This window comes from Mesoplodon bidens (genome assembly GCF_964165515.1).
Source record: "Mesoplodon bidens genome assembly, chromosome: 1".
NCBI classification, from domain to species: Eukaryota; Metazoa; Chordata; class Mammalia; order Artiodactyla; family Ziphiidae; genus Mesoplodon; species Mesoplodon bidens.
In genome coordinates this window covers 136,841,875-136,863,902 of record NC_138176.1, presented here as the reverse complement: position 1 = coordinate 136,863,902, position 22,028 = coordinate 136,841,875, and the positions used below count along the sequence as shown (strand labels likewise).

At 39.8% G+C, this 22,028-nt stretch overlaps 2 protein-coding genes across 6 annotated transcripts in view; one reads left to right on the top strand and one right to left on the bottom strand.

Moving 5' to 3' along the window:
* NMU (neuromedin U) overlaps positions 1 to 22,028 on the bottom strand; it is a 49,385-nt gene that overhangs the window by 2,384 nt on the left and 24,973 nt on the right. For 2 of the 5 annotated variants that reach the window (XR_014015270.1, XR_014015271.1), the window contains exons 7-10: positions 20,750 to 20,824; positions 17,768 to 17,809; positions 17,125 to 17,164; positions 6,225 to 6,280 (exon numbers count right to left, since the gene is read on the bottom strand). Coding sequence is in view for 3 of the 5 variants with exons in the window: in XM_081227274.1 (XP_081083400.1) it covers positions 17,129 to 17,164; positions 17,768 to 17,809; positions 20,750 to 20,824 (153 nt within the window). In the remaining 2 variants the exon portion in view is untranslated. Of the gene's footprint in view, positions 1 to 6,224; positions 6,281 to 16,531; positions 16,696 to 17,124; positions 17,165 to 17,767; positions 17,810 to 20,749; positions 20,825 to 22,028 lie in introns of those variants that run through there. The other 3 variants (XM_081227274.1, XM_081227275.1, XM_081227276.1) reach the window with 2 other exon arrangements.
* LOC308613560 (testis-specific Y-encoded-like protein 1) lies at positions 229 to 6,214 on the top strand. Its single transcript, XM_081227253.1, is given in 4 exon segments — positions 229 to 3,362; positions 3,364 to 4,168; positions 4,172 to 4,227; positions 4,229 to 6,214. Coding segments are annotated over 4 exon segments (1,161 nt in total). The 5' UTR covers positions 229 to 3,171; the 3' UTR covers positions 4,338 to 6,214.

Below are 22,028 nucleotides of genomic sequence, written 5' to 3'. Positions count from 1 at the left end.
CTAACACTTAGTTTAGTGTTAAAATCAGACATTTTTTCCATTTAGTATTAAACTATTTTTGTTCACATTTTATAAAATGCCTCAACATTTGTAATATTATAAAATACAGTTCTTTTCCATTAACTTTTTGTTCTTAGTTCCTTGAAACAAGAAAAATTAGGAATATGATTGTTCATATTCTTTTTTTAAATAAATTTATTTATTTATTTATTTATTTATTTATGGCTGTGTTGGGTCTCTGTTGCTGCACATGGGCTTTCTCTAGTTGGCTACTCTTTGTTGTGGTGCGCAGGTTTCTCATTGCGGTGGCTTCTCTTATTGTAGAGCACAGGCTCTAGGCACGCGGGCTTCAGTAGTTGTGGCACATGGGCTCAGTAGTTGTGGCTCACGGGCTCTAGAGCACAGGCTCAGTAATTGTGGCTCACGGGCTTAGCTGCTCTGCAGCATGTGGGATCTTACTGGACCAGGGCTCGAACCCGTGTCCCCTGCATTGGCAGGCAGATTCTTAACCACTGAGCCACCAGTGAAGCCCTGCTCATATTCTTGATGTGAACATAACAAGCCTTTGTTGAAACATGAGTTAATACCAAATATAGTTTGAAAATTCAAGTTCATAATTATGCCCCATGAGAACATAAAATTTTTTCTTCATTTTTCCGATATTTGTGTCTTTTATTTCTTTCTTGTCTGAGTTGGCTAATGTATAAGAACTACATGAAATAAAAGAGAACAGAGCATCTTTGTTTTGTTTCTGATGTTATAATAGAAATACTCTAAAATGTTTTACTATCAAGCCTTCTACTGACTTTGTTTCAGACCATTATATAAATATTGTTAATAAAGATTCATCTCTTTCTACAGGATCTTCTTTGAAAACATTAGAAATTGACATGGAACTTTACCAAAAGCATCTACAGGCATACCTCAGAGATACTGCAGGTTCAGTTCCAGTGAATATCTCAATAAAGTAAGTCATACAAATTTTTTAGTCTCCTGGTGCATATAAAAGTTATGTTTACACTATACAATAGTTTTAAGTGCACAGTAGCTTTATGTCTAAAAAGACCAATGCACATACCTCAATTTAAAAATATTTTATTGTTAAAAATTGCTAACCATCAACTGAGCCTTCAGAGATTCGTAATCTCTTTGCTGGTGGAGGGTCTTGCCTAGATGTTAATGGCTGCTGAGGGATCAGGGTATTAGTTGCTGAAGGCTGGGGTGACCGTTACAATTTCTTAAAATAAGACAACAATGAAGTCTGCCACATTGATTGACTCTTCCTTTCAGGGACAATTTCTCTGATAGCATGCAATGATGCTGTTTGATGGCATTTTACTCATAGTAAAACTTCTTTCAAAATTGGAGTCAATCCTCTCAAACCCTGCTGCTGCTTCTTTGCTTTTCTTTTTGGCTGCACCAAGAGAGCGGCATGCAGGATCTTAGTCCCCCACCAGGGATCGGACCTGCACTCCCTGCAGTGAAAGCGTGGAGTCTTAACCACTGGACCGCCAGGGAAGTCCCCCCGCTGCTGCTTTATCGACTAAGTTTATGTAATATTCTAAATCCCTGTCATTGAAATTGTTGTCATTTCAACAGTTTTTACAGCATCTTCATTGGTGTAGATTCCGTCTCAAGAAACCACTTTCTTTGCTCAGCCATAAGAAGCAATTGCTCATCTGTTAAAGTTTTATCGTGAGATTATAGCAATTCAGTCACATCTTCAGGCTCTGCTTCTAATTCGAGTTCCCTTGCTATTTCTACCACGTCTGTAGTTACTTCCTCCACTGAAGTCTTGAACCCTCAAAGTCATCCATGAGGTTTAGAATCAGCTCTTCCAAACTCCTGTTATTTTAACCTCTTCCTATGAATCAAAAATATTCTTAATGGTATCTAGAATGATGAACCCTTTCCGAAAGGTTTTCAATTTATTATACTTTGCCTAGATCCACTGGAGGAATCACTATCTATGGTAGCTATCACCTTACACAATGCATTTCTTAAATAATAAGACTTGAAGGAATTATTCCTTGATCCATGGGATGTTGTGTTAGGAGGCTTGAAAACAATCTCACTGTACATCTCCATCAGAGTGCCTGGATGACCAGATGCATTGTCAATGAGCAGTAATATTTTGAAAGGAATATTTTTTTCTGAGCAGTAAGTCTCGATACTGGGCTTAAAATAGTCAATAAACTTTGTTGCATAAGATATGCTGTCATCTAGCCTTTGTTTTTCCATTTTTAGAGCACAGGCAGAGTAAATTCAACATAATTCTTCAGGGCCCTAGGGTTTTCTGAATGGTAAGTGAGCATTGGCTTCCACTTACAGTCACCAGCTGCGCTAGCTCCTAACAAGAGTCAGCTTGTCCTTCAAAGCTTTGAAACCAGGCAGTGACTTCTCTCTAGCTTTGGAAGTCCTAGATGGAATAGAAGGTGGTTTTGTCTACATTGAAAATCTGTTGTTCAGTGTAGCCACCTTCATTAATTATCTTAGCTAGATCTTCTGGATTTCGCTACAGCTTCTACATTAGCATTTACTGCTTCAACTTGAACTTTTATGCTATGAAGACAGCTTCTTTCCTTGAACCTCATGAAACAACCTCTACTAGCTTCAAACTTTTCTTCTGCAGCTTCCTCAACTCTCTCAGCCTTCACAGAATTGAAGAGAGTTAGGGCCTTGCTCTGGATTAGGCTTTGGCTCAAGGGAACATTGTGGCTGGTTTGATCTTTTATCCAGACCACTGAAATGTTCTCCATATCAGCAATAAGGCTACTTCAATTTCTTATTCACGTGTTCACTGGAGTGGCACTTTTAATTTCCTTCAAGAACTTTTTCTTTGCATTCACAACGTGGCTGTTTGGCACAAGGGGCCTAGCTTTTGGCCTGTCTCGGCTTTTGACATGCCTTCCTCACTAAGCTTAATCATTTCTAGCTTTCAATTTAAAATGAGAAGGGAGCGGCGGGTTTTTGCCGAGCGCGGCTTCTGCGGAGAAAAACAGACGGTGCCCTGACGTTTGTCTGGCTGCTGCCGACGTGAGAGGCCCGGATGGGGTCGGGAGGACGCCTCTCCCTGAAACCCACAGTCTCACCGTCCCCGACCGTGCCCCCGGAGACCCGGATTCTCCCAGGTGCCTGAAGCTCCGTGAGGAAACCGAGGCGTCACAGGTGATGGCGGAGACGGGTGAGAGGAGCTTCGAAGCCGTCGCGCTCCCACCGTCCCAGCTTCCAGAGGAGCGAGGCGCCCCCCGCGCTGCTCCCGCAGATCCGGTCTGTGACGGTAAGCCCCAGATCGGAGGCGGTGGGGATGGCGGTTACGTAGCGCCCGAAGCGGGGCAAGAGCAGGCTCCGCCTCCCAGGGAGACTGGAAACGGCGTTTGTATCCCTGGCGACGGACGGCAGCCGGGGAAATGGCGGCCGGCGGGGAGCGCCGCGGGGCCCGGGTGGGGAGAAGCCCCTAGAAACCTGTGGCGCGGAGAGGTTCGGATCTGAGCTGATGGCGGAGGCGAAGGCTGAGGAAGTGAAGACTGAAGAGGGCCCCCTCTTCTCAGTCGCAGTGGACGAGGAGGTGGCGGAGAAGGAAGGAGTGAAGGAGGGGGAGGGAGTGGAGCAGGAGATGGAGATGGAGGAGAAGCCAGTAGGTGAAGAAATAGAAATGGTGGAGAATAGAGTGGTGGGGGAGGCAGGGCACCGGCCCCTGCGTCTGGATCTCCGCATGAACCCTCTGGAGGCCATCCAGCTGGAGCTGGACACTGTGAATGCTCAGGCTGACCGGGCCTTTCAGCAACTAGAACATAAGTTCGGACGGATGCGTCGACACTACCTGGAGCGGCGGAACTACATCATTCAGAACATCCCGGGCTTCTGGGTCACTGCCTTTCGGAACCACCCCCAGTTGTCCCCCATGATTAGGGGCCAAGATGCAGAGATGTTAAGATACATAACCAATTTGGAGGTGAAGGAGCTCAGGCACCCTCGAACAGGCTGCAAGTTCAAGTTCTTCTTTCGAAGAAACCCCTATTTCCGAAATAAACTGATGGTCAAGGAATATGAGGTCAGAGCCTCTGGCCGAGTAGTGTCTCTTTCCACTCCAATCATATGGCGCCGGGGCCGTGAACCCCAGTCCTTCATTCGCAGGAACCAAGAGGTCGTTTGCAATTTCTTCACCTAGTTTTCAGACCACAGCCTTCCAGAGTCTGACAGGATTGCTGAGATGATCAAAAAGGATAAATCCACTGCAATACTACCTGCTGCGTGCAGGAGTCCATAGAGCCAGACGTCGCCCAATAAGGGAGCCAGTGGAGATCCCCAGGCCCTTTGGGTTCCAGTCTGGTTAAACTTTGCCCTTGGTAATGTTCCTGCATAAAGTCCCTTTCCGCCCCTTGCTGGACCTGTGCTTGGGCAACAGAAATGGGTATGCCTTCTACTTTTTTTTTACTCCCCTTTCTTTTCCTGATATTTCTGCAGCCTTTTTCCCTTGGACATTCAGTTCCCTCAGCCTCAAGATTGAGAGTATCATGACCACGCTCCACCACTTCCACATGTGCATTAATATCACATGCTGCATTAATATCACATGCATATTCATGCTGCATGAATCAATCCATGATTCACACCACTCCTAAGCCAAGTTTGTGATGATGTAAACTGCACTGCCTTTATCTGCACTACTTGGACCCGTTTGTTCTCAGGGCCTCCGGTCTGCCTCTTATACCTGGAGTTCTAGATTTGTCTAGGAGCCCATTCTACCCGCTTTGCTCTGCAGTACAGGCATATAGCCTGTGGACAGTTGCGGGCCTTTAATGATATCAAGGGAGAACAGCAGTGGACCACTTGGCCTGTATGATTTACGTGACTCCATTGCTCTTCTTGTGCCTCTGGTCACCACCTGTCGCTGTCTGCTACTGGCTGTGCCCTTGGCTGCTACCTACTGGATGAACATCTTCTAGACCATTGTCAGCCCCACTCTGGTTTCTGGTCAACAGTCTCCAGGTTTCCTGCCGGCACACAAAAGACCTTCCATTCTTCTCCCCAAAAGACCTCTCCTCTATTCCTCACCCCCACCCCGCTTCCCTCCACTCCCATCATCCAGAACCCTATTAACTGTCAGGCAAGTGGTTGACGTGACAAGTTAGACTTGTCCTTGTGGCAGGATGGTCTAAGGCTGGTGTCCATTCAAAGTACCAGGCTTTCTCAGCCTCAACTCGTGAATTCAGCCCAAACCTAGGTACCTCTCTGTGCCTCCTTTTCTCATCGGGAGCGTGATTAAGTGCCAGGGTGGCAGTACACTTTCTCCATTGTCTCTCTCCTGGCTCTTAAAAGAAGTGATAGCTCATAAACAGCTGCAGAATCAGGTCTTTTAATTTGGCTCCCCATTATTTCCAGAGGCAGGTGTCTTGTGTAATAGACCACCAGAGCTCTTATTTCCCTCTGCTTTCTTCCCTATCCTCTACCCACTTTAGCAACATCTAGAGGGTTTAAAGGGAGGCAGATTTATTAGATTAAATGAAAAGCGATATCTAGGCCCTAATGGATGGAAGAACTAAAGATACTGTGATGGGTGCCCAAAGCATGGGAAACTAAACAGAAGACCACAGGCAAAAATGAGCCAGGAAAAATTGGGCCTAAGATTTAGACTGAGAGCCTTCAAGGAAGGTTCTCTCTGTCAGTGGTGATGAGAGAAGTTATTTTTCTCAGGATAAACATGGGAGAATTGAAGGGTGTTGGAATGTTAAATATGTTGTCTAGAGAAGAGATCTTTAAAGAAATGCAACACAACTTTGCTTTCTCTCGTTTTCATTTGACTGGCTTTATGAGGAGGATTAATACTGTGTCTTTTATTTCACTAGTATTTAGTAAATCCTGTTATGTTATTTCTGCTTACTGGGAAAATTGAGCTGTACAGGCTTTATTTTGCTTTCAGTTGGGAACATTTGCAACAGTCTTATTTTCCTATATGATATAGAGACTTAAATGAATATCTATAGTGGATTTCAACTTGTTTCTGTTAAAACCGTATCCTTAGAAATATAATTTGAATAACTTGTTCTTGTCATATTATTAAGACTTTGGAAATTGTTGTCTTCGTGGAAAAATAACTTACTAAAAATGTGTGGCTTAATTGTCTTGATAATTTGCCCAGTTAACAACTTAATAATTGATGTGTCTCTTTTCCTAAGTAGCATAAATACTTGTGAGGTTGCTCTGTCTCTTTGAAAGTATACCATTGATATATTGGTCTTTCCTTGTATGCATGATGGTAAAATAAAAGCATGTTACTCTGCAAAAAAAAAAAAAATTTTAAATGAAAGACGTGTAAATCTTCCTTTTACTTGAGACCTTAGAGGCCATTGTAGGATTATTAATTGGCCTAATTTAAATATTTTTGTGTCTCAGGGAATAGGGAGGGCTGACGAGAGGGAGAGTGACCATGGAATGGCTGGTCAGTGGAGCAGTCAGAACACACACATTTATCAATTAAGTTTGCCATCTTACATGGGCGTGGATCATGGCACCCCAAAACAATTTCAATTGTAATATCAAAGATCACTGATCACAGATCACCATAACGAATATAATGATAATGAAAAAGTTTGAAATATTTTAAGAATTACCAAAATGAGACATAAGACACGAAATGAGCAAATGCTTTTGGAAAAAACGACACTGATAGATCTGCTCAACACAGGGTTGTCACAAACCTTCAAATTGTAAAAAACATAATATTTGTGAGGCACAATAAAGCAAAGCGCAGTAAAATGGAGGTATGCCTGTATTGAGTTGATTGTATAATTTTTCTTTTAATGGTGAAAATATTTTCATAGACTTTCTGATATTGAACCATCTTAGTTGCTGGAATGTACTTCACTTCATGGGGTCATATAATTCTTTCAATGTATTGCTGAATACTATTTACTAATATTTCTTTTAAATGTTTGCATTGATATTTATAAACAGGATTGACCTACAGCTTCCTTTCTTATGCTAACTTTGTAAGGTTTTGATATTAGTATTTGCTGACTTCATAAAAATATTTTGAAATTTTTCTTCCTTCTCTGAGCTGGAAAAATCCGAAATTTCTTGTCCTAGTACTCTTGAGGGGGGAGTTTCTAGATAACATTCTCGATTTTTTTTCTAAGGCCATCAGTATGCTTAGATTTTTTTTTTCTTTTTTCTGAGGTCAATTTTGGTAGCGTCTACTGTATTATATATTCTCCATTTTATCTAGGTTTTCAAACTGATGGGCACAGAGATTTGAAAAGTACTCTTATGATTCCCATTTCTTCTGTATCTGTTTTAATTTCCCTCTTTTCATTTGTATTTTTTTATATTTATGGTTTCTTCTTTTCATTGATTAGGCTAGGAAAATTAGGATAGTTTATTTCATTTTTTATAAAGAATAAGATTTTGATAAAAATAAGATTTTTGGTTTATTTACCAATTGTTGTATTTTACTATTTTATAATCAATTAATTTCATCTTTCATTTTATAATTTTCTTCCTCTCCTTTCCTGAGGTTCACCTTGTTGTTCTTTTTAACTTAATGACAAATTCCTAATTCACTCACTTTTTCTTGCTTGATAGTGTTTAAAGCCTTAAATTTTCCACTAAATATGGTTTTGTCAGAGTCCCATAAGTTTTAACATGTAGTGTTTCCATTATCTTCATTTTCTAGATATTGTATAATTTTGGTGTTATCTTCTTTAGTTGGAAATAACGTGTTTTGATTTTCGTTTCTATGAGAAATTAAGAATTTTATATTCTTAAGCTAAATATGTATGTATTAAAGGGTTGAGATAAATTATATGAATGAAATATTTGCAAAAATATGTTCAGGCGCTAAACGGGAGAAGCACTGGTTTGAGAAAAGCATGGGTCGCAAGTACACATTGGGACCCTGCCATTAATGGAGGGGAAAAGCGGGGAGACGCCAGCAGATTCCATCCTGTAAGCTGGTAGGAAGCCTGAAGGCTTGATGGGATTCCAGTGTGATAGGAGGCAAGGACATGCTTCAGGACCCCGGAGGAAGATGGCGGAAGAGTAAGACGCGGAGATCACCTTCCTCCCCACAGATACATCAGAAATTCATCTACACGTGGAACAACTCCTACAGAACACCTACTGAACGCTGACAGAAGACCTCAGACCCCCCAAAAGGCAAGAAGCTCCCCACATACCTGGGTAGGGCAAAAGAAAAAAAGAATAAACAGAGACAATAGGATAGGGACGGGACCTGCACCAGTGGGAGGGAGCCGTGAAGGGGGGAAGGTTTCTACACACTACAAGCCCCTTCGCGGGCGGAGACTGCAGGTGGCGGAGGGGGAAAGCTTCGGAGTAGCGGAGGAGAGCACAGCAACAGGGGTGCGGAGGGCAAAGCGGAGAGATTCTGGCACAGAGGACCGGTGCCCTCAGGCACACACCAGCCCGAGAGGCTTGTCTGCTCGGCCGCCGTGGCGGGCGGGGCTGGGAGCTGAGGCTCGGGTATCGGCTTTCAGTCGGAGCGCAGGGAGAGGACTGGGGCTGGCGGCAGGAAGAGAGCCTGAAGGAGTTAGTGCACCACGGCTAGCCCGGAGGGAGTCCGGGGAAAGGGTCTGGAGCTGCTGAAGAGGCAAGAGACTTTTTTCCCTTTTGTTTCCTGGTGCGCGAGGAGAGGGCATTAAGAGGGCTGCTTGGGGAAGCGCCGGTGACAGGCACGAGCCGCGGGTAAGGCACGGACCTCGGAGACGGGCGTGGGCCGCCGCCGCCGCCGCCGCCCGCCCGCCGCGGCCCGCCGCCGCCGCCGCCGCCGCCGCCGCCGCGGGGCCTGTGTGCGAGCGCGGGTCACTGTCCGCCCCGCCTTCCGGGGGGCCTGTGCACCCCGCCACTGCTGGGGTCCCCGAGACCCGGGGACGGCTTTCCCGGGAAAGCGCACGGAGCGCCACGGGCTGCTGCAACGTCACGCCGGCCTCTGCCGCCGCAGGCCCGCCCCACACTGCGCGCCCCTCCCTCCCCTCTGCCTGAGTGAGCCAGAGCCCCCGAATCAGCGGCTCCTTTAAACCCGTCCTGTCTGAGCGAAGAACGGACGCCCTCCGGCGACCTACGCGCAGAGGCGGGGCCAGGTCCAAGGCTGAGACCCGGGAGCTGTGAGAGCAGAGGCAGGGAAATCTCTCTGTGCAGCCTCGGAGGCAGCGGATTAAAGCTCCACGGTCCATTTGATGTGCCCTGCGTCTGTGGAGTGCATGAATGGACAGCGAATCATCCCAAATTGAGGAAGTGGACTTTGAGGACAAGATTTAAGACTTTCCCCCCTTTTCCTCTTTTTACAACGAATTATTCCAAATTAAGGAGGTGGACTTAGAGAGCAAGATTTCAGACTTCTCGCCCTTTTCCTCTTTTTACAACGAATTATCCCAAATTGAGGAGGTGGACTTGGAGAGCAAGATTTTTGATTTTTCCCCCTGCTCTCTTTTTGTGAATGTGTATGTGTAATCTTCTGTGTAAGATTCTCTCTGTATAGCTTTGCTTCCACCATATGTCTCAGGGTTCTATCGGTCCGTTTTTTTTTTTTTTTTTTCAATAATTACTTTCTAATTTTAATAACGCTACTATATTTCATACTTTATTCTATTTTACTTTACCTGCTCTTTCTTTTTTTCCTACTCTCCCTTCCTCCCTCCCTCCCTCCGCTCCTCCTTTCCTTCTTTCTTTTTCTTTCCTCCCTCCCACCCTTCTTCTTTCCACTTTCTTTTTCTTTCCTTCCTCCCTCCCTCCTGTCTTTCTTCCTTTCCTTTCTCCCTCCCTCCCTCCTTTCTTTCCTTCTTTCTTTCCATCCTTCCTCCCTCCCTCCCTCCCTCCTTTCTTTCTTCCTTCCTTTCTTCCTTCCTTTCTTCCCTTCTTCCTTTCTTTCCCTCTCTCTTTCTTTCTTCTACTAATTCTTTCTTTCTACTTTTTCTCCCTGTTACTCTGAGCCGGGTGGATGAAAGGCTCTTGGTGCTGCAGCCAGGAGCCAGTGCTGTGCCTCTGAAGTGGGAGAGCCAACTTCAGGACACGGGTCCACAACAGACCTCCCAGCTCCACATAATATCAAGCAGCAAAAATCTCCCAGAGATCTCCATCCCAACACCAGCACCCAGCTTCAGTCAACGACCAGCAAGCTACAGTGCAGGTCACCCTATGCCAAGCAACTAGCAAGGCAGGAACACAACCCCACCCATTAGCAGAGAGGCTACCTAAAAACATAATAAGGCCATAGGCACCCCAAAACACACCACCAGACGTGGACCTGTCCACCAGAAAGACAAGATCGAGCCTCAACCACCAGAGCACAGGAATTAGTCCCCCCCACCAGGAAGCCTACACAACCTACTGAAACAACCTTAGCCACTGGGGTCAGACACCAAAAACAACGGGAACTACGAATCTGCAGCCGGCAAAAAGGAGACCCCAAACACAGTAACATAAGCAAAATGAGAAGGCAGAAAAACACACAGCAGGTGAAGGAGCAAGATAAACACCTACCAGACCTAACAAATGAAGAGGTAATAGGCAGTCTACCTGAAAAAGAATTCAGAATAATGATAGTAAAGCTGATCCAAGATTCTATTTCCATGATCCATAATCTTGGAAATAGAATAGACAACATGCAAGAAACAGTTAACAAGGACCTAGAAGAACTAAAGATGAATCAAGCATCGATTAAAAACACAATAAATGAAATGAAAAATACTCTAGATGGGATCAATAGCAGAATAACTGAGGCAGAAGAACGGATAAGTGAGGTGGAAGATAAAATAGTGGAAATAACTGATGCAGAGCAAAATAAAGAAAAAAGAATGAAAAGAACAGAGGAGAGTCTCAGAGATCTCTGGGACAACATTAAACGCACCAACATTCGAATTATAGGGGTTCCAGAAGAAGAAGAGAAAAAGAAAGGGACTGAGAAAATATTTGAAGAGATTATAGTTGAAAACTTCCCTAATTTGGGAAAGGAAATAGTTAATCAAGTCCAGGAGGCACAGAGAGTCCCATACAGAATAAATCCAAGGAGAAATACACCAAGACACATATTAATCAAACTGTCAAAAATTAAACACAAAGAAATCATATTAAAAGCAGCAAGGCAAAAACAACAAATAACACACAAGGGAATCCCCATAAGGTTAACAGCTGATCTCTCAGCAGAAACCCTACAAGCCAGAAGGGAGTGGCAGGACATAATTAAAGTGATGAAGGAGAGAAACCTGCAACCTAGATTACTCTACCCAGCAAGGATCTCATTCAGATTTGATGGAGAAATTAAAACGTTTACAGACAAGCAAAAGCTGAGAGAGTTCAGCACCACCAAACCAGCTTTACAACAAATGCTAAAGGAACTTCTCTAGGCAAGAAACACAACAGAATGAATATACCTACAATAACGAACCCAAAGCAATTAAGGAAATGGGAATAGGAACATACATATCAATAATTACCTTAAATGTAAATGGACTAAATGCTCCCACCAAAAGACACAGAGTGGCTGAATGGATACAAAAACAAGACCCATATATATGCTGTCTACAAGAGACCCACTTCAGACCTAGAGACACATACAGATTGAAAGTAAAGGGATGGAAAAAGATATTCCATGCAAATGGAAATCAAAAGAAAGCTGGAGTAGCAATTCTTATATCAGACAAAATAGACTTTAAAATAAAGACTATTAGAAGAGACAAGGAAGGACACTACATAACGATAAAGGGATCGATCCAAGAAGAAGATATAACAATTGTAAATATTTATGCACCCAACATAGGAGCACCTCAATACATAAGGCAAATACTAACAGCCATAAAAGGGGAAATCGACAGTAACACACTCATAGTAGGGGACTTTAACACCCCACTTTCACCAATGGACAGATCATCCAAAATGAAAATAAATAAGGAAACACAAGCTTTAAATGATACATTAAACGAGATGGACTTAGTTGATATTTATAGGACATTCCATCCAAAAACAACAGAATACACATTTTTCTCAAGTGCTCATGGAACATTCTCCAGGATAGATCATATCTTGGGTCACAAATCAAGCCTCGGTAATTTTAAGAAAATTGAAATTGTATCAAGTATCTTCTCCGACCACAATGCTATGAGACTAGACATCAATTACAGGAAAAGATGTGTAAAAAATACAAACACATGGAGGCTAAACAATACACTACTCAATAACGAAGTGATCACTGAAGAAATCAAAGAGGAAATTAAAAAATACCTAGAAACAAATGACAATGGAGACACGACGACCCAAAACCTATGGGACGCAGCAAAAGCAGTTCTAAGGGGGAAGTTTATAGCAATACAATCCCACCTTAAGAAACAGGAAGCATTTCGAGTAAACAACCTGACCCTGCACCTAAAGCAATTAGAGAAAGAAGAACAAAAATACCCCAAAGCTAGCAGAAGGAAAGAAATCATAAAGATCAGATCAGAAATAAATGAAAAAGAAATGAAGGAAACGATAGCAAAGATCAACCAAACTAAAAGCTGGTTCTTTGAGAAGATAAACAAAATTGACAAACCATTAGCCAGACTCATCAAGAAAAAAAGGGAGAAGACTCAAATCAATAGAATTAGAAATGAAAAAGGAGAAGTAACAACTGACACTGCAGAAATACAAAAGATTATGAGAGATTACTATAAGCAACTCTATTCCAATAAAATGGACAACCTGGAAGAAATGGACACATTCTTAGAAATGCACAACCTGCCAAGACTGACTCAGGAAGAAATAGAAAATATGAATAGACCAATCACAAGCACTGAAATTGAAACTGTGATTAAAAATCTTCCATCAAACAAAAGCCCAGGACCAGATGGCTTCACAGGTGAATTCTATCAAACATTTAGAGAAGAGCTAACACCTATCCTTCTCAAACTCTTCCAAAATATAGCAGAGGGAGGAACACTCCCAAACTCATTCTACGAGGCCGACATCACCTTGATACCAAAACCAGGCAAGGATGTCACAAAGAAAGAAAACTACAGGCCAATATCACTGATGAACATAGATGCAAAAATCCTCAACAAAATACTAGCAAACAGAATCCAACAGCACATTAAAAGGATCATACACCATGATCAAGTGGGGTTTATCCCAGGAATGCAAGGATTCTTCAATATACGCAAATCAATCAATGTAATACACCATATTAACAAGTTGAAGGAGAAAAACCATATGATCATCTCAATAGATGCAGAGAAAGCTTTCGACAAAATTCAACACCCATTTATGATAAAAACCCTGCAGAAAGTAGGTATAGAGGGATCTTTCCTCAACATAATAAAGGCCATATATGACAAACCCACAGCCAACATTGTCCTCAATGGTGAAAAACTGAAACCATTTCCACTAAGATCAGGAACAAGACAAGGCTGCCCACTCTCACCACTCTTATTCAACATAGTTTTGGAAGTTTTAGCCACAGCAATCAGAGAAGAAAAGGAAATAAAAGGAATCCAAATTGGAAAAGAAGAAGTAAAGCTGTCACTGTTTGCAGATGACATGATACTATACATAGAGAATCCTAAAGATGCTACCGAAAAACTACTAGAGCTAATCAATGAATTTGGTAAAGTAGCAGGATATAAAATTAATGTACAGAAATCTCTGGCATTCCTATACACTAATGATGAAAAATCTGAAAATGAAATCAAGAAAACACTCCCATTTACCATCGCAACAAAAAGAATAAAATATCTAGGAATAAACCTACCTAAGGAGACAAAAGACCTGTATGCAGAAAACTATAAGACACTGATGAAAGAAATTAAAGATGATACAAATAGATGGAGAGATATACCATGCTCCTGGATTGGAAGAATCAATATTGTGAAAATGACTCTACTACCGAAAGCAATCTACAGATTCAATGCAATCCCTATCAAACTACCAATGGCATTTTTCACAGAACTAGAACAAAAAATTTCAAAATTTGTTTGGAAAAACAAAAGGCCCCGAATAGCTAAAGCAATCTTGAGAACGAAAAACGGAGCTGGAGGAATCAGGCTCCCTGACTTCAGACTATACTACAAAGCTACAGTAATTAAGACAGTCTGGTACTGGCATAAAAACAGAAAGATAGATCAGTGGATCAGGATAGAAAGCCCAGAGATAAACCCACGCACATATGGCCAACTTATCTTTGATAAAGGAGGCAGGAATGTACAGTGGAGAAAGGACAGCCTCTTCAATAAGTGGTGCTGGGAAAACTGGACAGGGACATGTAAAAGTTTGAGATTAGATCATTCCCTAGCACCATACACAAAAATAAGCTCAAAATGGATTAAAGACTTAAATGTAAGGCCAGAAACTATCAAACTCTTAGAGGAAAACATAGGTAGAACACTCTATGACATAAATCACAGCAAGATCCTTTTGGACCCACCTCCTAGAGAAATGGAAATAAAAACAAAGATAAACAAATGGGACCTAATGAAACTTCAAAGCTTTTGCACAGCAAAGGAAACCATAAAGAAGACCAAAAGACAACCCTCAGAATGGGAGAAAATATTTGCAAATGAAGCAACTGACAAAGGATTAATCTCCAAAATTTATAAACAGCTCATGCAGCTCAATAGCAAAAAAACAGACAACCCAATCCAAAAATGGGCAGAAGACTTAAATAGGCATTTCTCCAAAGAAGATATACAGACTGCCAACAAACACATGAAAGAATGCTCAACATCATTAATCATTAGAGAAATGCAAATCAAAACTACAATGAGATATCATCTCACACCAGTCAGAATGGCCATCATCAAGGAATCTAGAAACAATAAATGCTGGAGAGGGTGTGGAGAAAAGGGAACACTCTTGCACTGCTGGTGGGAATGTGAATTGGTACAGCCACTATGGAGAACGGTATGGAGGTTCCTTAAAAAACTACAAATAGAACTACCATATGACCCAGCAATCCCACTACTGGGCATATACCCTGAGAAAACCATAATTCAAAAAGAGACATGTACCAAAATGTTCATTGCAGCTCTATTCACAATAGCCCGGAGCTGGAAACAACCTAAGTGTCCATCATCGGATGAATGGATAAAGAAGATGTGGCACATATATACAATGGAATATTACTCAGCCATAAAAAGAAACGAAACTGAGCTATTTGTAATGAGGTGGATAGACCTAGAGTCTGTCATACAGAGTGAAGTTAGTCAGAAAGAGAAAGACAAATACCGTATGCTAACACATATATACGGAATTTAAAAAAAAATGTCATGAAGAACCTAGGGGCAAAACGAGAATAAAGACACAGACCTACTTGAGAATGGACTTGAGGATATGGGGAGGGGGAAGGGTAAGCTGTGACAAAGCGAAAGAGAGGCATGGACATATATACACTACCAAACGTAAGGTAGATAGATAGTGGGAAGCAGCCGCAGAGCACAGGGAGATCAGCTCGGTGCTTTGTGACCGCCTGGAGGGGTGGGATGGGGAGGGTGGGAGGGAGGGAGATGCATGAGGGAAGGGATGTGGGAACAGATGTATATGTATGACTGATTCACTTTGTTATAAAGCAGAAACTAATTAAAAAAAAAAAAAAGAAATCTAGAAACAATAAATGCTGGAGAGGGTGTGGAGAAAAGGGAACACTCTTGCACTGCTGGTGGGAATGTGAATTGGTACAGCCACTATGGAGAACGGTATGGAGGTTCCTTAAAAAACTACAAATAGAACTACCATATGACCCAGCAATCCCACTACTGGGCATATACCCTGAGAAAACCATAATTCAAAAAGAGACATGTACCAAAATGTTCATTGCAGCTCTATTCACAATAGCCCGGAGCTGGAAACAACCTAAGTGTCCATCATCGGATGAATGGATAAAGAAGATGTGGCACATATATACAATGGAATATTACTCAGCCATAAAAAGAAACGAAACTGAGCTATTTGTAATGAGGTGGATAGACCTAGAGTCTGTCATACAGAGTGAAGTTAGTCAGAAAGAGAAAGACAAATACCGTATGCTAACACATATATACGGAATTTAAAAAAAAAATGTCATGAAGAACCTAGGGGCAAAACGGGAATGAAGACGCAGACCTACTTGAGAATGGACTTGAGGATATGGGGAGGGGGAAGGGTGGGCTGTGACAAGGCGAAAGAGAGGCATGGACATATATACACTACCAAACGTCAGGTAGATAGATAGTGGGAAGCAGCCGCAGAGCACAGGGAGATCAGCTCGGTGCTTTGTGACCGCCTGGAGGGGTGGGATGGGGAGGGTGGGAGGGAGGGAGATGCATGAGGGAAGGGATGTGGGAACAGATGTATATGTATGACTGATTCACTTTGTTATAAAGCAGAAACTAATTAAAAAAATGAATAAATAAACTTAAAAAAAAATGGAAAAAAAAAAAAAAAAAAAAAAAAAAAAAAAAAAAAAAAAAATATGTTCAGCATAGAATCTGCATTGAGGATTACATAAAGTTAGTAGAATATAGTTTTATTTCTGTGGTGTAAATTTATCAGTGTGCATTTGCATTTAATTTTAAAATTCATAGCCTAATAAGATATTAAGATTAACATATTTATTAAATGTGTAAGGCCATTCAACAGCTACTAAGTGTCTACTGTATCTCCAGCACTGAGGTGGAAACTCTGGGAGTCCCAAAGTAGAAGTCATACTTTCATGTCTTTCCACATTTTCTTAGTTCTCTGGAAATGGTAAATCACAACTCTTATAAAGAATCTTTGAATATAGGTCATTTGGAAGTCAGAAATGCATCCAGTCTGTAAGTTATGACCCACTATTGTGGACACTGATTACCAAAATAAGAACATGATCCCTGACACATTCTACTTGCACAGTAAATGATGATTAGGTCAGTGTCTGCAAAACTGATGACAACTATTGTGACACAGTGTGAGGAATGCATGACATGGGCAAAGCAAATCTGGCCCTAAAATACTAGCATTTTCCATCATATGAAGTCCTCACAGCCTCTATATTTGCAGTATTTATATAGAATATTAATGTACACATACAATCAAATAATAGAAATAAACTGAGCATAGGTTAACTTGTGAAGATCTGAAAATGACAGAAATTTTCAAACTGGGTTGAATTGTGATGGATGCACATACCATTTTAAATGTAACCTTCTGACCTTCTTCCATTGCGAGGCTGGAAAATAATAAGTGAGAAACAAATCAATGTAACTAAGGAGAGAAGTTAATTTTCATAGAAAGCAGCCTAGTGATCTCGTTGAGTGGTATTATTTCTTCCTTATCTATATCTGTTATTTTCCTCCTTCTTTCAGTCCATTCTCCTCCAATTTATTGTTAGAATTAGTTTCCAAAATGCAAATCTTACCACATAGCTCTCCTTAGACTTTATAATAAAGTTGTAATTCCTTAGCTAAATATTTCATTGGCTAATATTTCTTTAGCTAAATATTTCATTAGAACTTAAGGAGTAATACATCTTTCAGACACTCATTTCCTACATGAAATGTTATGGAACTAAACTGTGAAATAGGTGAATGTCATTTGGGGTATTTACAGACACGAGTAGTGGATTAGAGAAGAGATCAGAGATGCCATGATATTAAGGCAATAAGGTGGCGACAGAAGTGTATCTCAGATTGTAACACTTGCTGTCAAATATCTTTAGATAAACTACAAAAGTTAATTAAAACTTATGAGTTAATGTAAATAAATGCACAGTGAAAGTATTTTTCAATGTTGATGTTGATTGATTTTTTTTTTAAATATAGTATGTGCATACCCTGAATAAAAAGAATCCTCTGCTTTGGCCTTGGAATTCTCCCTGGAAGAGAAAATGAGGGCATTACAAATCAAACAACAGTAAAAATAAGTGCAAATGCTTCTTGAGAGTGTAGTTATTTTCAGCTATCATAATTAAATAATGAGCGAATCAAGGACTTGAGTATATAATTCATATCAATAAGTAATTTTTTTATTTCTACTGGAAGAATTTTCAGTGATACTAGCAGTATCATCAGCGTGTTGTATTTTAAGGTAATTTCCTTATTAGTCTAACAGATAATATTTTCATGAAATTTGTCAGTTGTACATATATTCATCGATAAGTAGGCAGAGGATATTTCATAGATAATTAACTATATTTAAAATCTCCCTTCAGCAGTTTGTTAGGATGAAATGATTTCTTTACAATACACATTGTATGTACTAATACATGAACAGGCAAAAATATAAAAGAGAATTGTGTCATAGCTAAAATATATAATATATCTATAGAAATTTAAATTGAGGGACAAATTTGGTAAACTATATTTATTCAATGAGACTTCAGAAGAGATTTTTCCCAATATAATTATATTAACAGAAATGGTAATGAAAAAAAAAAACCCAAATAGGAACAAACTGATCATTCATAATGGATGTATTTTGAAGTGTTTCTTTTCTCAAAATATTTCAATTCAAAGTTAATGGAAAAAAATATTTAACATTTTATGATTTCCATAAAGTTGGTTCTTATAGCTTCCTATTTTCAATAGCAAGTTATAAAAGTATCAGGCCAGCAATTATATGAAATTTGTCATCAAGACCTTTTTCAAGTATTCCATAATATAAGTACAATCACATTTTTAGATTCTAAGAAATGGCCCTGACATCTATTAAAATTCTAAAATCCCTTCTTTACAACAAATGTATCTTAAATTCTCAACATTCTATATCTAATTCTCATCCTGATTATTAAATCCCCCCAAATTGCTTTAAAGATTGAAAATTTTAATATTTAAAAATGTACACATAGAAACTTTATATGGTTATATAAGAACAGCTATGTGTTTTATATTACACAGAAAAAAAGAAAAGTGGGACAGATGTAACTTAAAATGTGCCCAAATTTAAAAATTTCAAACTCAGCCATACAGGTCTTTTTAGTCTTATTGGAGATAGAATGGTATATAAAAGAATTTGGGTGGTAGAGCTGAAAAACATGTGGGGATGGAAGTGAGGATGTCTAGCAAAGAACATGTAAGAAAAGGGTTTGAATGCACTAGAATCTGAAAACTCATTTTCTTTAAGAACCCAAAATATTTCACTATCAAAAATATGGTTTAAAATTAGGTGACTTAGGCCCAGCAAAAGTAATACTTTACTGTAATTTTCTAAAATTCATGTTTTACATTTTTTTCTCCTAGAGATTCCTAGAAAACCTGGCTTGCTGCAAAATACTTTTAAGAGCTATCATTTGTCCAACAAGATATTACAACTAAGTCAGAGTTCACACTTTTATATAGTTATTTGTAAACATGGAAAGTCTCACTCAAGGTGGAACATTTAGATAAAGTACCAAACCGCCCACAATACTGAGTAGCTTTGATTTTGCAAATACTAACGCTGAAGTGTTGTAGTAAACTAATAATTTGCTGGTGTATTTTAAGACACTGGATCTTTAAATTGAAATCTTACACTATTCATAAGTCAGGAAGACTCTTCAGAAAGTAAAAGTTAATTCAAAAAAGCATATATTACTTCTAGAAAGTTTGATGAAAACTGATTTGATTTTTTTCATATTGGAAATTCTAAAATTTTAAGGGGCTACTACAGTCCCTCTTACATTTCTCATTAACGTTGGCAGCAGTATTGTCTTCCATGATGGAAGCTTAGTTCAACGATGTGAAGAATTTAGGGAGGAAATAGTGATCATAAAAATAAATTTTGATGAATTTATTTGCCTAAACTGTATGTGTTTCTAAAAGTATTTGAAAACTTTTGGTAGTAGAAGAATAAAGTTAATATGGTATTCAAATTAAGAAAAAATTTAATAATAAAATAATAGAAATATTCAAGATTAGACTACAAAGGAAACAGCATAGTGAAAAAAAAAATTTGCCTAGACTGGAAGTCAAGAGATTGTTATAATCTCTAAACCCACTTACTACTATGATCTTGGGAAACTCCTTTAACTATTCTGAGTTGTCTTCCTTTTTGTAAACTGGGGATAACAATACTTGTTAAATGCCAACAGAGTTGTCAAAAGAATAAAATGAGATCCTATAAGACTAAAAACTATAAGGCATTCCAACAATGTAAGGCATTACTTAAAAATAACGCCTAGAAACTTTCATCATTGAAAGAGTTAGGATTCTTTTCAAAGGACAATAAAAATGCCACAGTTTCTAGTTTAAAAATGTGTTAACTCATTTATGTTCCTCTTAGTTATGTTCATCTTAAACATAGACACTGAGTTTGAGCCATATTTTTGTTAACTGTGGAAAAAACGAAATACCTACGTTTAATGTCCGATATATTTATAATACTTCATGAGCCTTACTCTTACTAATGCTTTAATACCTGGATAGAAAGCTTGTCATTCCAGCCATCTGCCGACCTGTACACAGAGGGGCAGTAAATGGTCCTTGATCTTTTCTCCTATTCCTATCTAATGACTAGGCACACTGCCATGTCCTTTCTTAAACCAAGAATGAATAGGTTTCCTCACTGGGAGGGGCACGGCCCTTGGAAGGAAGTCTAATCCCAGTTTTCCTCACTGCCCACAACCTGGCTTAGAAGGGACATATAATGGGGAGGAGGACAGTTCTCTTCCTCCTGAGTGTGAAAACACTTCTGCGAACAGATGCTCTTCTGTAGGCTACCTGGGTGTTACATGAGGCTTACCCAGAAGAAGATCTTATAAACCACCACCACAGGGAATGAACAGAAAGGGCTGCCACACACAGAGTGGCGAAGCAAACATGCAGTTTGTGTTACATACGTCCACTTTGAACCTCTTCATTCTTCTCTCATGCAGTTGTGGAACGAGCTGCAGCAGCGGATGCAGGACAGACGACTGAGAGACATGAACACACACACGTGATGAGCACAGAGGTTTCTCAGCATTGGGCATAAAGACGGCTTCCTATTTGTTTTTGTTTTTACCCACCATCCTTGCTCCAGACAAAAAAGAACAAGAAAGATGTGACCTAAGACAGTCCTTTGTGAGCATTTCAAAGAGCTGTGGAGAATAAACCAAGAGATGGAATAAAATTTCCAGTTTTATGATGGGACCTTGGTCCTTCTATTGACGATGCTCTTTCCTGAGGGCCTGAGCTCCATCTGCAGCAGCCAACAAGGAGAACACCCACCTGCATCTTTGAAAAGCAAAAAAGCTGTCTGTCTGTTTCCAGACTTACTCAGAATGATTTGGGACACATGAAACCAACTCTGTTACAATCAGTTTTCCATCATGAACATTTTTATCTGGAAGATTATACTGCACACACATCTAGTAATCTTCTTTATAAAATATATATTTCATTTAAATTGAACATGTGGAACAAGACAACAGGAGACACAAAAAATGGCAATGTGTCATTGCTAGTGAAAAATGTGACTAAGATACATTTTCTCAAGATGTAAAGATGCCGAGCAGAAGAAAATGAAAGCACATTTGAGACATGCGGCTGCCTGATAACGGTTTCATTTTAAAGGCATGACTTCAATTGAACCTTCTCACAAATATTAAATTCATTCATCAAATGGACTACTATAAGCCTCATATAGTGGTTATTTGTTAATCAATTCTACTTGTATTTCATTTGAAGCCAGTATAACCTAACTTTCAACTCCTCACATGTAAGAATATTCAACGGGATAAACATTTAAAACTGAGTTTATGGTTACAGTTACTTTCCCACAGGTAAACACATGTTTAAAATACACTATGCTCCTCGTTTCATAAATTGGTTCACGGTAGTGAGTCACAAGCTTAGAAAGAATATTATAGTCAAGTAATTATTAAGTATTCTAGATTGAAACACCAAAGTAGATTGGTTAGCATTTTAAAAATCCATGCATACAAAAAGAAAAACTACCACTAAAACCACACAATTTAGAAGTAAAATGAATTCAAGTTATTGGTATCTGGCTAATCTTAGTAAATTCTCAGATTAAGTGCCTAGTTACAAATAAGGAGCTCTTAGGAATACAAGTGGTACTTCTAGTTATATTTAAATACATTTTTGACAATCATCTTTTAAAATAATTCTTAAAAT